This window comes from Solea senegalensis, linkage group LG1 (assembly GCF_019176455.1).
Source record: "Solea senegalensis isolate Sse05_10M linkage group LG1, IFAPA_SoseM_1, whole genome shotgun sequence".
Taxonomy (NCBI): Eukaryota; Metazoa; Chordata; class Actinopteri; order Pleuronectiformes; family Soleidae; genus Solea; species Solea senegalensis.
Window position 1 is genome coordinate 8785253 of NC_058021.1, and position 15952 is coordinate 8801204.

Consider the following 15952-nt stretch of genomic DNA (forward strand, 5'->3'; position numbering starts at 1 on the left):
ATTTTCCTCCTTGCACAATAAAGACAAAAGCAAGTGACAAACTCCCATCATTTACAGGGTGAAGCCATAATTATGTTTAATTGAGTGTGACCTCACACATGGTTTTCCATTAAATTCAAGAAGGCACAGGTACAAAAGATTGAATGTGCATTATAGAGGCCGTAAAAACTTACCAGCCATTGTTTGTGACAGTCTGCATCATTTTACATGATGAATTGTAAATAACAAGCAGACCTGCTGAACAATTTTAAATATAAAAAAAGGATTTTTTTTTTTCAGAAACATGATCATAACAGTCATCTGTTAGGGAGCGGGACAGGCTAGTGCAGTTGTCTAGACATTTTCCTTCACATTGACGAGTTCCTCTATCCGCACCAACACGCTCTCCATCATGTCAAACGTGTGTAGAGCTGTGTGTAGAGCCTGAGGAGACACATTAACGTTTGCCCGTCATTAATGCCATACAAATGCAAATAAATGTGACATGAGCATGATTTCAGCATTAAACAGTGGCAGACCTGAATCTGTGACTCTGACGTAACATGAGGCAGGTTCTCGCCACCCACCAACACGGAGATCTTCGATTCCTCTGTGGAAAACACACCCGAGCTGTCAGAACATTAACTGTCACGTTCCATGTTTATGTTCTAATGATTCTGGGACATTTGTGGATGAGTGACAGTATAATGGGATTAAAATGAAGCTCAAGTTAATCCTTGATTATGGTTTCTCATAATTTCAGTTTTTATGTCCTGTCAAGCACAGCCAATGATCATAGTTCTAGCTGACCTTTGGTGTGATCAGCTGTTTATCAGCTGGTCTTATGTGTTGGAGTTGTAATGAACACGCCTACCTCATCAGCCACTCGTATCTTTTTAATATGTTATCTCTTCATGCATTAGTTCTCTCGCTCTGCTGTCATGTGTTTCCTCCACCTACCCATCACCACCAAGTCTTCACATTCTCATCATTCTACATCCTTTGAGTCTTGTCAGGTCACTAACCACCATCGCCACCAGTGACTTCTTATTTTAGTCATGGGTCAAGTGCAGATGCCCACAGCTTTCATGTCCAAAATATGCCATAGATATTTGCACACTCTTCTCTCTTTTTCTTTTATTTTTACTACATTTGAAATAGACACAGATGTCAGTGTCAATGGGGAAGTACTGGTCTGACCTTTGTCCTTGCTCCTCTTGGTATCCATGGTGTTGTGCAGCTCCCTCTCATAGTGCGCTCTTGACATGTTCAGCCCAACACGCAGAGGCTTCATGAACGTATCCTCGATCTTATAAAGCTCTGTCCAGATCCCCGTCTATGACGCAGCAGCAGAGAAACATGAGCATAGTTGAGGTGAGGCTGAAAGCAACTGCTGCTGATGCATTGTTTTACTCAGACTTCTTCAGCAGTTTGCACACCTATATTTTGCTCAAAGTCTGTTATGGAATTATAGAGCAATACCAAAAAATCCTAGTGTATGTTTTAAATCCACCTGTAACCTCAGTATCCTATTAATGAACCATTAACACCCAGTGCATCATTGTGTGACTCTGATGAGGCTGCACTCACCTGGTTCTCTGTCACTTTGTCTCTGATGATCAGGTAACGCAGCAGGTTCAGAGATTCCATAAGTCTGAAGAAAACAACACAAAAACAAGAGCATGGCAGTTCAGTCTGGAAGAACATTTACCTTCCATATTCAATAGTAAAGAGTGTTACAGTATGTGCGAGTGCTCACCTGTCCAGGTTCTCCAGCAGGTCTGTCTCTGGACCGTCAGGGAGAATGAGAACCTTTCGCAGCAGAGGGAGCAGATGAACTCCCTGAAACCAAGTGTTGCCGTCACCTGACTGAGGACAGAGAGAGAGAGTGAGTGAGTGAGAGAGATTTTTACCACTTTATTGACATATTTATCATTTCTATAAACATGGGGTCCAAATATAGTGATAATTTAACACAAAATTCAGTTTTCATCTTGACCAGACTGTCATTGAGTTCGTAGTTACCGCTCCATCAATGGCAGCAAAGTTAACAGTCACCACTGAATTTGCAGTGGAAACTCACCTGCAGGGCAACGTTGATCTGGTTCCTGATATTTTTGATGATGTAGCCTTCAACTCCTGAGTGATGACTCGTCTTCAACATGTACCTGAAGCAGCGTCACAGATCAGGGAATTAAAGTCAGGAGTGAAGCCAAATTAAACTTTTCAATCTTTACAAAGATTTCAAGAACGGAGCTTACTGGAAAAACTTGTGCTTGGCTTCGGTGTCAAATTTGTCAATGCTCAGCTGGAAAACCTTTAGACCTTTGGACCTCTGGTGACAAAAAGAAAAATGAAATGTTTCACTTAGTTACAGGTTTAATCTCATTTGACTAAAGTGCTGTACAAAAAAATATATATGTAAACAACAATCCCTAAAACAAAGAAATTACTAATCCAACAAATTCATTTTCAAATGAAACTGAATGTATGTTATTGGGAAAGTATATTCAGTTCATAATTTATATATAGAATATATAATTTCCAGTTGCCTGGCATTTAATATCAATATGTGAATTAGAGGTAGATGACATTTGCCTTTTTTATCATTAATAAGTCATTCAAACTTTATTTCCAAAGGTTTATTTGATGTATTTAATATTTTAACATTGTGCATGGCAGTGCAGACACACAATGCTTATTTCCTAATATATAAATCACATAATTTGTTATATTATAGTGTTATATTTTATCAGCTGGAGACTGAAAAAGTTACATAACTGTCTTGTTATTATTGCAGAATCTCTATCTTGAAATCATCTTGGGCCACATGTGCGATTCACACCCCTATTTACAATTACACCTTCTGTATGTAAATACACATTGTGTGAAAATGAGATTTAAGTGCAAATGATAAAACTTACCAAATCCTGCCTTTGACACATCGTCATAACTTTCACCAAGTTCTAAAAGATAACAAATTACATGAGTCAGTAAAGTAGAAAATGAGTTTGTATGAGTAACCTGAGTGGAAAAATTAGTTCACCTGAGGGAGTGTGAGGAAAGTTTTGATCTCCATCAGGTCGACAGGCAGACTGCCATCTTCTACCCGCACCAGACTCTTCTCATACAGCTCCTGTATGATGGCAAACATGTAGCCTTCACGTGATACAACATTGTTACAACAGTGGACAGCTGAGCTGAACCAGACCAACTGAGTCTGACTGTACATCAGCAACTTTACTGCCTCACTAGAAGTAAGGCCCAAGTTCTCTCCATATCCATTCATTTATCCATACATACTTTGTTTTACTGATATCTCATGAGCACTGCTGCTTTGTTTGGCTGCTGCTGTTTCAAAGTGACTCTTATACTGTGAAGTACAACTGAGGTGGAAAGCTGTTTTTTGAACTTGGGTCAGTCAAGATGGGAATCTAAAAACATTTAAAATCTAGCATTTGAAAACACTGGTGCCTTTTAATGTGCCTATTTTTGTATGTGAATTTTTACTATGCTATGGACATTCCTTTTGGGATGTATCTAAAAATTGTGAGCTTTTACACACCAGGCCACTTAAAATTCCTGGTTTGCACAATTCTAAAATAAACAAGCATGTTTTTAGAACAAACGTGAAAACCTGCCTGAAAAATCTGACAACCACAAAACTAATTCTGAGAATGTAATAATAATTAAAAAAACAGTTAGTGTTTCAGGTTGACGCACCAGTCCCTTCTGAATCCTGGTCTCCTCCCTCCTAAAAACAAACAAAAAAGGATAGATTGTGTTATATTAACAATCTCCAACTACAAACACCACTTTTATTTATTCTGTATGACAATGACATTCAAAGTTCTACATGATTACTTTACAATTTGAGTGTCTGGATAGTGATGCATGTTGAACCTATTACAAACTGAGATGATATAAACGTGTCAAGAAAAATCACTGCAGGAAAAAGTTTTTTGTGACCTGAATTTGCTAAACTGTGACATTAGTGAGCAATAAGGATACAAAAAGCTGCAGAGACAGCACAGAGCACAGAGAGGAGGTATTGCGATATAAATAATTGTATATTCACCTGGACAAGAGGGGGCAGACGTGCTCCATGTTACAACGAAGAGAGAACACAGGACTGGAGAGACACAGAGGAAGTTCGTGTAACTGTCATTCCTGATGTTCTTTTTATGTTTGATTTCACATTTCCTATGACCAACCTGAAAACGCAGGGGAACACATCAGCAGCCAGGTGGTGGACGAACACCAGGTGAGCCACGCTGGCCAAAGACTCTTGAGGATAACGCACCTCCTCCTCCAGGAAGCCTGGAACCTGTTTTCTCTTCAGCAGTGGCTGGTACACGAGACTGGTGATGGACTCTCTGATCGCACTGAGGGTATTCTGCACCAAACAAACACACATGGTGATTTTTAAAGAGCTGTTACAGAATGACATTTCCAGAACACTATAGAGAATAGAGTTTTAGTTTTTCAGTGAGCATGACATACCAGAATCTCTGTGGCAAAATTCCTGAGTGGAGACACAGCAAGAGAGTCTGTATCCTTGAGTTGTACCTCAAACAAGGGGTAACTTAGAGTCTTCATACAACTGCAGAACAGAGAAGCACACAGATAACATATGGGCTTTATGTTTTTGTGCAAGTCTCAGTGGTGACATTGTTCACATACAACTTCAGCAGTTCTGTCCGCAGTTCGTCCTCTCGATCATTGTCCCGTCCTATCGTCATCTTGGTAGTGCTCTCGCTCAGCTCTTCACTGGTCAGCAGGTTAAGTCTGACCTCTTGGACGAAGGGTCTGACAAAGGTCGTCAGGTCAGTGCAGCAGCGACAAAGTGAGAAGACATCGTCCTCCTCTTGCTCTTTGGTGTGAGGCAGAGGAAGTTTGGCCAACTGGTCCAACACAGTGGACAGGGCCATCCCCAGGGACGAAGCCTTACGGCTGCCCAGTCGTAGCAGCACTGAGAGGAAGAAAATGAATAATGGTAAAAATAATAAGCTGATCATGAATACAAAGGAGAGCATATTTAAAGAAATACAGTGCTATTCAAAAGTCTCAGGACACCACCAGCTTTGTTGTTATGTCTGTCAAATTCTGTGATCACTGGTATTTGGATTGGAATGATGTGACTGAATGTTGGTGTCTTTTTATGTGCAACATTAATAAGGGTTCCACTCCAATGATAATTTTACTGGGTCATTCAAAGCATTGCTAAAACAACAAATCTTATAGTGGCCAGAGACTTTTTGCACAGTACTGTATTTCTGACCTTTCTGTAGAGGGTTCAACAGCAGATGGAGACTTTCTGCGATGGTGTCGGGGTCATCCTGCTCCAGCAGCTCCAACAGGCCGATCAGCAGCTCCTTAGGCCTGCATGTCTGGACACCAAAGAAAATTGAATCAACTTAAGCATTAAAGGGGCCATATATTTCACTTTTCCAGTGTTTAACTTGACGTTATGATATCCAATAACATAATACATTTGAGGACTGAGGTTTAGAAATATATCAGTATAGTTTCCGTTATGTTTGTCCGTGAGCAGACATAAAGTAAAAAGGAGTTTCGATTTTGGCAGGAAAATCAAGTAATAGTATTATAATAGTATCTACATGTACCTCTGACCACTTTCTCTTCTAAAGCTCTAAGAAGAACCGGCTGTTTTATGTTAGTGAGTGAGTGAGTTTCTGATTTGCTCACAGTATAACCTTTTGTTTTGTTTGTTTGTTTTTTTAAAAAAATAGCGACAGGCAGAGATGTGGGTACAGCTAAAGGGCAGTAATTACGCTAATCCAAAATGACATGGTCATATTCTACTGCTCTGTCAGTGTTGCTTATGATCCTGATTTTGAACACAAATAGACCACTTTCAGTACTGTGATATTGTAAAGCACCAGTAGAGCAGATGAACAGACCTCTAGCAGGTGGTTGAAAATGCCCAGACACTGAGGGAGGTTGTCTTCTTTCTTTAGTAAAACCTGAATTAAAGCTGGCAGCAGATTCCAACCCATACAGCTCACCATGTCCTACAAGGGAGACGGATAAAGACGCATTATGTAGAGCTACACATTCATGAACAATGGTTTGTGATGAAAAGCTCTGAGCAGTGTACCTGATTCTTCTCATCTAGGATGATACTGAGGACCTGCACACTGTTTCCCTCCTCGATGCAGGTACGCCCAGCAGTCATGAAGACATCATGATCCTCTTTGGTGTAGCTGTCGACAGGAAGCGCTTGCTATTAAATGGAAGAGAAAACATTTATTGGTCCCAGCTGCTCAACTGTATAAATGTGCTGCTTTTCTTTGCTTTAGATCGCTGTAATTAAATCCTAAGAAGTTTTGGACTGGTGGTGCAACACAAACAAGCAACAGTATTTTAATACATCTCACCAATGCTTTTAAAACTGGATATTGATTTTATGGATATAAACATAGAAGGAAATTAACTGCAGCCCTACTATTAATGAACTACTAATGGTGTCTGGGTAGTGATGGGGGATTTGGTGCCTTGCTTAGGGGCATCTCAACCCTTGACCTTCCAGTTATGAGCCCAAAGTGGCTGCAGTAGAAAATAAATAAGTGTGTGTGCTGATAGAAGGACAGGTAGATGAAGGATGCTGTGGTGGACTCACACATCTCTGGACCACATCACTGAGCATATCCAGAGCCATTCTTGCTGTCTTCAAATGAGGTTTATCTGCACACAACAATCCTCCAAAAGAAATAGAACAACTCATGTTAGAAAAGGACAGCACACTAACTAATAATACACAGTTTCACACAGTTTAAAGCTGGCTGTATATCATCATGCACCCATGCCCGTTAAGGTTAATGTCGGTGTGTGAGTCTACGGTAAACATGTATTATGTTAAATTCCAATAAATAACATTTAGTTCCACTGTGAGACTGAAGCTAAAGCGTTTCCGACTATGAAAATGGTTTAAACAGGAATTAAACCGTTAGCAATTATCGCCGGTTATATAGCCGCTTCTCCAGCACTAACAGAAATAGATACCCACCGATGCTACATGTCCAAAATAAACAGCTCTGTGAAAATTACCACGCCGCCGGACTCACTCCTCTCACCGCTAACGGCTGGATTGTCAGCTTGGGCTTGCCGTAATACGTCACAGGTCAAAGTTGAAAGCTAGCATGGCGACGGTGGAGAAACGAAAGAGCGGAGGCTCCTCTAAAACCTCAAAAAAAGGTTCGATTACACGCTAAATTTATTCTCCCGAAACGGTAGTAGGCTTTTAAAACCTTCATACAACCACGTTACATGTAGAAATAAGGCAAAACATAATTGACACTTACATCAAACATGTTTTACTGTTGTAAATAAACCATGTGTCGTTGCTCTTTAGCTGTCTGTAAGTATTTATTAAGTGGGTGAACTTCTTATGGGTTTTTTTTTGTTAATTGTATGCGTATGTTTGTTGTTTGTATGTATTTACAGTTGGAAATGATGTGAAAGCACTGGCTGCTGAAGAAGAAGCAAGAAGGTGTGAAACCGTTGCACTATTTTTGTACAGTGATGAACTGACATTGTAGTAGTACTGTAAACATCTTCATTTAAAAATACTTTTTTGTCCCAAGTATTGATCTGTTTCCAGAACCATGACTTACATCCACAGAAAGTTTTTCCCTAAACTTTTTCTTGTTTGTTTTTGAGTTCAGAAAAACATAACCAAAAACATAATCTTCCATACTATGCTATACTTCTATGCTTGTATTTGTCTTGATTTCAGAAGAGAGGTGTTGAAGGAGAAGCTGAGGGAGAAGTTGGAGCTGGAGAGAAGAGCTCTGACAATAGTGGAGCGTCTCATGGAAGATAGTGTGGCTGAAGACTTCCTGCTTGACTGTGTATGTGTCATTTGAGTTCAGCTTTTTCCTGTAATGGGTTTTAGACATTCAGACACATGTCTAAAACTATTGTCTGTCATGAATTCCCATGGATGTCTAACATGTCTGAACATCATATTGGTGAAACATGATCACACACAATTAGGAGACATTAGGAGTTGTTGTTGTTGTGGAGACCATTCACTTGTTCACCTGAGTTTTCCTGCTGCATTCTCACATGATCTCACTCAGACATTAAACAGCGTGTATACTTTGGATCTGGCAGGGGAATTTCCCTTACTTCTGCAAATCCACAATCTCCAGAGTCCAATGCATATCTGACAGCAGCTCCACTGATACATCTGTTAGACGCAGGCTCATATTTTTGTCTCATATTCTGGGCTCGATTCAGTAGAAAAGTTGAAAGTGAAGTTAAATGTATTTCCCATGTTATTTTCTAGTCATGGTCCTTTTCAGTACAATTACCTTTAATCAATCAAATTGTATTTGTATAGCACCAAGTCACACCAGAGAAAACATTTCTGACAGAACTAGACCCAATAATATGTACCCATCTGCCACGGCCAGTTGGGATGAAAGGGAAAATGGGGGATAGAGAGAGGATAGGTGGGGGACAGAAAGGGGTGAGAGAATTATTTCTTACGCCTACTGTTGTGTGGAAAGAATGTGTATAGATCTACATTTTTAAATATTACAGTGACAATACTTAGGCCCATTCCTTGCTTACCTGCACTGGTCTAGCTTGTATTGGTGAAAACAGTCCTCATTGTTGTAAAACAACAGTGAGCTGATGACTGATCCACATTTTTGTTTGCTTTTTCCCTGTTTCAATCTTAAAATTACTTAAGTTGTTGTGTTCTTCCCTTTTTCATTCTCCTTTCTTTGTAGGCCAAATTCATCACTCCAGATAATTACAAAGATGCCGTGGAGGAGAGATCCATTGCAAAACTGTGTGGTTATCCCATATGTTCAAATAAACTGGGCAAGGTGAGGCTATTTGTCTTTGATTTTTTCTGTCTATGAAGTAAATGTCATTATTTTCAATGTGTTTAATTTCTTCACCTGATAGATCCCAACTCAACAGTATAAAATTTCTACGAAGACGAATAAAGTGTACGACATCACTGAGCGCAAAGTAAGTGCTGCTACATATTTTTGGAAAAATATGAGGAAATATGAAACCCAATTTATTCCTTTCTGTTTTACATTTAGTGTTTTTGTAGTAACATCTGTTACAAGGCCTCCAAAGAGTTTGAACTACAATTATCAAAGACACCTCTATGGCTCAGGCAACATGACAGGTACATTTGAATCATCTCTTTCCTAAACCACTAATATACACATATAATCATTTACTAGATAATGATATCATGCTCACTGTTGTCATCATTTATAACAGGCCACCAGATATTAAACTGATGAAGAAAGGAGATAGGTATGTGTTATATGTCATTATTTTTAAAATGCCAACATATCTGTGATTTGTTGTAGAGCTAATTATGTTAACAATAGTTTGCTGCTTTTAAGTGCTAGGTGTAGTTCAGTGCCAGATGTAATGTAGACTTTATAATGGATTTACTAATTCAGCTTTACTCATGTGTGTTTAGTGGGAGCTCTGGAGAGGAGGTGATTCTGTCAGAGAGGTGTCTCCAAGAGAAAGACGTCGAGAATCCACTGACGGATCAGCCCAAAGATCCTCACAGCTCTCAGCCGTCGTGTGTTGCAGGCGGCCTCAGCCACAGCGATGGCAGCGACATAGAACAAGAGCAGGAGTTTGTCTCCAGTGTGATCTCACAGCGGCAAGGACCGCGGGTGCACTGGGGTGACCTGCCAAAACGCACAGATGCAGATGAAAACAGGCAAGAAAAACCAGGGAAGTCGAAGAGGAAAGAGAAACAGAATAAAGACGTGGATGAGGAGAAGAACAAGTATCGTCAGCATCATGAAGCAGAGAAAGAAGGGAAAGCAAGAGTGGATGAGAAAGAGAAAGACTCGCATGAGTGGAAAACAGACACTCAAATTGTTGCCGAACACCTGCACAAGAAGATCAACCTTCCAGAAGAGAACCCCATTGTGGAGACTACAGCTAAGATGAATCTGTGCAGTTTGTCTGAAACAGTCACTGACATTATTTCTCTGCCTGTTGACTCTACTGCTGCACACATGGAACACAATCCACTGCACACTTGTCCTCCACTTACTGACTCAGAAAGCCCAGCAGAGAACAAACCTCTCTCTTGTTCAGCACTCACCAACACTTGCCAGAACAGTCACAGTACAACAACGGCCACCCAGCTCAACATCACACAGGTGGGTATGAGCAAAAAAGGGGCAGCTGGGCTAAGAGATCTACTCAAGAATCACACAGCTCCACCCAAACCTGAGTCAGTGAATCTCCTTGAGGGCCTGAGAAGAACCCTGAAGGAATGGCGCACCGCAGAAACTTTGAAGTTCCTGTATGGTGCTCACCATTCCACAGGCACTCTGTCTGCTGACATTAAAGAGGAGGAGGAGGAGGAGCTTGATGAAGATGATCTTGAGGAAGAGGTGACAGAGGAGGATGGTGCTGCAGCTCTTTCTGTGGTGCTGAAGAAACCATCGGCAGTCGCTCCAGATTATGGGATATTGAAGAAGGAGACGGAGCAGCTGGAGCTCAGAGTCAGGGAGTTTTACAAAGGGACATGGGTTCTGCCTGAGGAAGAGGCACCTAATGAAAACAAGGTGAGTGAAAGAGAAAGAGGGGACGGTTTTGTGTAGAATTACTTGTTCTAAGAGGCGTTCACCACATGGAGGCACTGTATTGTGTATGCATCAATTGGTGCATTATTAACTATGTTACCCTAAATACTTTTTGATGCTTTCTTCCACCAGGTGACATCCCAGGACCAGGGCATGAAGGAACCTGTTCTGCCGCTCATTGACTCTCATGCTCAGCACCTCATCCAGAAACGAATTGCAGTGGAGAAGCTCACTGGCTGGTGTGTGTTTGTTTGTTTGTTTGTTTTCCCACATGCATAACAATGAAGTTGTGATTATCAAATGATTTATCAAACAGAAATGTAAGGTTTGCTTATTCAAAATAATACTATTTAAACAGAATTTGGCAGTAAAAATAGTCACAAATCTGCTCTGCTCACAATTTATATCGCAAATTGTGTCACAATAGTTTGTGAAACACTGGTTTAAGCTGTCCAGAAATACCACGGTTCATATATGTCCCACTATATTATTAAGTCAGGTTCTTATTAACATATATGGGTGACATGAAGTTGGAAGTGGAATTCTTCACTTTCTAAAGCACCTTCAGCTACAGTGTAATATAATATTTATTCATATGCTTAATGCTTCTTGTATTTTTTTTTAGCTCTCCTAAAAGTTCAAGTTTACTGACAGCTGCACTTGTCTTTCTGTGTCTTGTTTGTCTCTTTGTGTGTCTCAGTCTCAGAACCATTGTGGGTCCACTGCACCTCACCATGAGTGACGTCTCTGACAACCTGAACACCCTGGTCAGGACTTTCAGGTCAGTTACACAAATCAACATCGGGTCTCCAGACAATATTACAGATATTTGTGTAACAATTTGGTATATACCTCACTCTTGCGATTTTGTTTTGTATGTGTATTATAATAATTATTATTGTTAGACAACAAAATAAGTGTAATGCATCCTATTTCCAACAGATCAATAGTTGGTAATTATTTTAGTTATTGATTATAATTGTAAGCCTTCTTTGTTTTGATTGTTTTTGTGAAATTACAGTTATTTTTTTCCTTTGGATTCAGACTTCAGTACAATTCTGTTTTCACAGCAGGCGTCTAGATAAGTGGGACATTGCGTTTTTTATTTAGATCATTAGAGCATTTTCATGAGACACTTGTTACATAATAGAAAGGTAATACATATTTTCCAGTGTAAGTAGCCCATAGTGCCTCATATATAGTACATATACTTGCACCTTAATTGAGCACTTCCTGCTGTAGCCATGTTGCGCATTCCCATTGTCTGTTTGGGTTGTTTTCAACAGGATTGTTTTTAAATCACTGTGTCAGTGATCTAAAAAACCAAACAGGCAGCAGAGCAACACATCCAGAGTCCTGCTTCCAGGAATTCTTATTTTGTTGTCGAGAGGCCCCACTGATGAGAGGCTGAAGCCAGAGAATATACACAGAGCTGTCAGAGTAGCATACATCACTGCACTATTGCAGCCAGTGTTTGTGCTGTTTGTTCTGGTCTTGTGCATATTTTGTTTTTGTTGTCACCTGCTTAAAGAAGCTTGCTCATTATTATTTTCACGTGTATTCATAAAATATAGGTACTCTGTGGTTGAATTTCTCTCATGCACATAAACATCTAAGTTACATCTAAGTTAGATTGCTGACCTGTAGCTCACTTTTTCACCACAGGTTAACCAACACCAACATCATCCATAAAACTCCAGAGTGGACCCTCATTGCTGTGTTGCTTCTCCATCTGTAAGTTTAAACTGTGTTTGTTTGTTTGTGTGTCTGTCTGCGGTGTTGAGAAGACCCACATGACAGCTGGGCAGCTGCTCCTCAGCTGGAACGAATCTTTGAAGAAGGGTAGCGAGATAAAAGTGTAACAAGGAAATCAAACACCGTGGTTTCCAAGGAAATGCACTCTCTCAGGAACTTTACACGGTGCTGCTGTTTGTGTCACTCCAACATGACGAGTGTTTTTCACATTGGTTTTATTGATAAAGCACTTGTCATACGCAAAAGCAGATTAAAGGTGTAGCACTGAGACATTTCAGAACAACACGGCAGAATTGAAAGAAATCCATACAAAGTTGACTTCAAGCTGAGATTATAAATAATTAAAGTTTTAAAATATGTAAAAGATGTTTTAAAAAAATATATTTAAAGTAGAAGGTAGTTTGTAAAAATGAAGTTTAATCGACATACATTTTGAAATTTCTATTGAATCATCACCAGGTTAACAGTAGTTTTAAAGAATGCAACAAAGGAAACATTAACATTGCTTAACAACTGTGATGTGTATAGTGTGGCATTGTGTTAGCCCATGCCATATGGTGTGTGCATGAGTGAGTGTGTGTGTGCGTGTGTTTTGCTGGTAGTTCAGATCCGTGCTGCTCCTGTCTGAGTACACACAGTCGACTCATGGCCTTATCTCCACCTGATTACCCCTCTCTACATCTGTAAAGCAGGAGGCACACACACAAGCAGCCTTTTGCACTTTCAAATTAAACACACACACTAGTTCCTGTGTACACATTCATGCAAAACTGGGCATTTTAAATTTCCGTGGGTGGGAAAACTTTCACCTGATGCTTGACTGACTCTGATTTATGAGTCCTTCACTCGGCCCCTGGTCAGTTTACATCAGAATCATAATTTACATCCTGGGCTCTCTTGAGTTTAACAAAAGAATACAGTACTTGAGGTGCAGTAGGTAACACAAATCTATCACACTTAGAGTCCTGTGATTGTAAACACTTCCCGTAAAATGCATTACATAAAAATGATTAGGCTGCAAATGTGACATCCTGGTTGTAGGCTGTGAAATGGAAGATTAAGTTATTATTGTAAATATAATTATCCTGCACAACTTCTCAGAAATGTTAAGGAAATAGAATTAAGTTCAATAAAAATGTTCAAGAACTCTCTAGATTTGTTATCTGTGCTTTGTAGCTTTGACCCGTTTGAAGGTGTTTTGTAATATTGGGAGATAGATATTTCAGAAAAAGAAAAGGCTACTTCACATGTCTATTTTCAGAGACAGGTGCATAGGCCTGCAGCAACAGGTATTTGTCGGATGAAGGTCTCAGCACCGAAACATCACAGAAATACATTTGTTGATACACGTTGGACAGGATCTTTTTGTTTGTAGTTTGGAGAGATGGTGTTTAAAACCAGGATTTGATTTAAGAAACCATTAATGACATGACCATGACTGTGGCTGAAGGAGAAGTCAAGTGAAGACTGACCATCAAAACACTTCCATGTGAGGTGATAATTCCCTTTTGGAAACATTTATTCCGTTTTGTCCGTTCTGTCATTACTCTATGATTTTATTAGTTCCTGTTTAACTTCAAGCTTCTCCATCCTTTCATTCCTCCATCATGAATAATTTGTTGTGCTGTCTTATCTGTCTGCTGCATGGCAGCTGTGAAGCTAGTCTGGCCTCTATTGTTCAGGCCAGCTGAATAATGGATGCCCCCCCTGCAACACTAGACCCCGGGGTGAACCGGAGATTATCCAGCAGTGCCCCTCCACAGAGGTGGACACAACAGGTAGAGATGGTGGGGGGAGGAAGGGATGAAGAGGAGACTGGTGGGGGTTAGAGAAGCAAATGAGATCAGCTACAAACAGTTGATTTAAAGCTGGAGTGATGTCAGTCTGTGTTGACTCGACACTCGACACTGTGAGCCTCCAGCTCCACCTGAAACCCTAAAAAGTGGTTGATTGAGTTGAAATCACCACTGTGTAGACATGCGTGTAATCTTTTTTGTTTTAATGTTGAGGGTAGGCAAACAAGTGAAGTCTGTGTGTTTGGAGAGTGCCACATCTTTTTTTCGGCCCTGTGCCACAATGGGATTTTCAACAAATCCAGTAATACTGTGAAGTGTGATAAAGTTATCACGGCAATGATAGAAACGGCCCTGATAGCACAGAAGCCATTTTGACATGATTTACATTGCTGATTACATTAACAATGGCTCTGTTCAACTCATGTAAGCCGTAGTCCATTAGAATATTTACACCTGTGATTGTCCCGCTTTGACCACTCAGAATGGCTGCAACATAATTATGAATATAAGGACACTTGAATGAAAACCAGTGACTGCATGAAATCAGTCTGGAACAAATGAATGTCCTACTTTAAGTCTTCACTAAGTGAAAAGTGAAAGCCAGGCTCAGCTGGATTATGGTCAGTTGGCAATTGAAGAATATCCAAAATAATCTTTCTCTCCTTTTTCACATTTTTCAGCACCTGCACTGACATCTCTTTGGACCACATATTGAGATTTCAAATTCACCTCTTGAAACAAATCTTGGCCTTATTTCTTCTTCATTTGTTCTGTGATGATGAAGAAACAAACAAGACACTGTCCATTACTTGTTTAGCCTCTGAAAAGGGAGGAACTATGGGTTAAGTGGAAGTGGTCAGAGGCAGGAATGTGAACCATTGTGTCAATGTCTCATATTTACAGACCCAAATGTGCTGTATGCCCACAGTAGTTGCCAGTGTTTATCAATTCAAAAATATTTTTGTATTTCTACATTGTGTAGAAGGATAAATGGAGTGGATAGATATTAGAGACACCTCTCCCTGAAATGCGCCACAAACAGTTACTTTTAATGATTTGGAAATTCAGTGAACATCCTAAATAAAGTGCAAATTACTGTGGCGTTGGATTTATCTCGATACTAGAATGTGAGCCGAGTGAATGTCCGCGTACGCTGTGTGTGATGATTTTTGTGCATTTTGTCTTCCAGGTTGTCAGAAGTGTCTCCAGTGGTGCGTGAGGCCTTGGAGGCGACAACATCAACCGAGTATTTAAACACACTGATGCAAGAGCTTGACCTAAAAGAGGACGATCTATTGAACTTAATCCAGGCGTTTAAAAACCCGTCACACTGACACACGCACACACAATCAGGAATGAATGTGTGAATAATAATGATAGTACACACACTGGTGTGTTGATTTAAGAGTGTGACTCTGACATATGTGTATTTTTTCCCACAAATAAATTTGTTTTGATAACGTGTAACTATTGTTACTTAACTATTGTTACTTTGATAAAGTACCAATAGCTTTAATTCTTTTTGTGTGTGTGTTTTTTTTCTAATTGTCAATAACACTCTCCATGCAGGATGTAGGAGTGAAGACTTTTGAACTTGTGCATCTGCTGCACTGTATGTGCACACAATCTGTGGCGAGATCTGTGCAAATCAGATCAGAGACTTTCCTGAGCTGTGGATGTTTAACCTCTGCAGAGCCAAATAAATCACACCCAGCTTTTTCCCAGTGAAACTGCCATGTGGACACGCTGCTTATTGCTTCTTCTGCGGTAATAAAAGTGAAGCTATTCCTGCAGACTTCCTTCACATGA

General features: G+C 40.0%; 2 protein-coding genes across 4 annotated transcripts; one reads left to right on the forward strand and one right to left on the reverse strand.

Annotated features, from left to right (window-relative positions):
• Positions 1-50: 50 nt before the first annotated feature.
• On the reverse strand, positions 51-7103 carry glmna (glomulin, FKBP associated protein a). Of its 2 annotated transcripts, none has more exons than XM_044041426.1 (19): positions 7051-7103; positions 6623-6702; positions 6101-6226; positions 5904-6014; positions 5261-5369; positions 4663-4951; positions 4483-4582; positions 4194-4375; positions 4058-4111; positions 3703-3733; positions 3026-3115; positions 2904-2945; positions 2241-2314; positions 2063-2147; positions 1739-1848; positions 1570-1633; positions 1180-1315; positions 519-589; positions 51-423 (listed from the first exon to the last, which is right to left on the reverse strand). In XM_044041426.1, the coding sequence occupies exons 2-19, from the start codon at positions 6659-6661 to the stop codon at positions 334-336; spliced, it is 1803 nt and encodes a 600-aa protein (XP_043897361.1). In that variant the 5' UTR covers positions 6662-6702; positions 7051-7103; the 3' UTR covers positions 51-333. The 2 variants fall into 2 exon arrangements, with proteins under 2 accessions (XP_043897361.1, XP_043897354.1); XM_044041419.1 differs by having other exon boundaries at positions 7010-7098.
• A 7-nt stretch (positions 7104-7110) lies between these two features.
• On the forward strand, positions 7111-15659 carry rpap2 (RNA polymerase II associated protein 2). 2 transcript variants are annotated; one of them, XM_044041401.1, is made up of 12 exons: positions 7111-7197; positions 7447-7492; positions 7739-7853; positions 8742-8840; positions 8923-8988; positions 9066-9154; positions 9253-9288; positions 9461-10574; positions 10725-10831; positions 11293-11373; positions 12258-12326; positions 15333-15659. In XM_044041401.1, exons 1-12 carry the CDS (start codon positions 7143-7145, stop codon positions 15475-15477), a joined length of 2022 nt encoding a protein of 673 aa, XP_043897336.1. In that variant the 5' UTR covers positions 7111-7142; the 3' UTR covers positions 15478-15659. The 2 variants fall into 2 exon arrangements, with proteins under 2 accessions (XP_043897336.1, XP_043897343.1); XM_044041408.1 differs by having other exon boundaries at positions 7742-7853.
• The last annotated feature ends 293 nt before the right edge of the window (positions 15660-15952 follow it).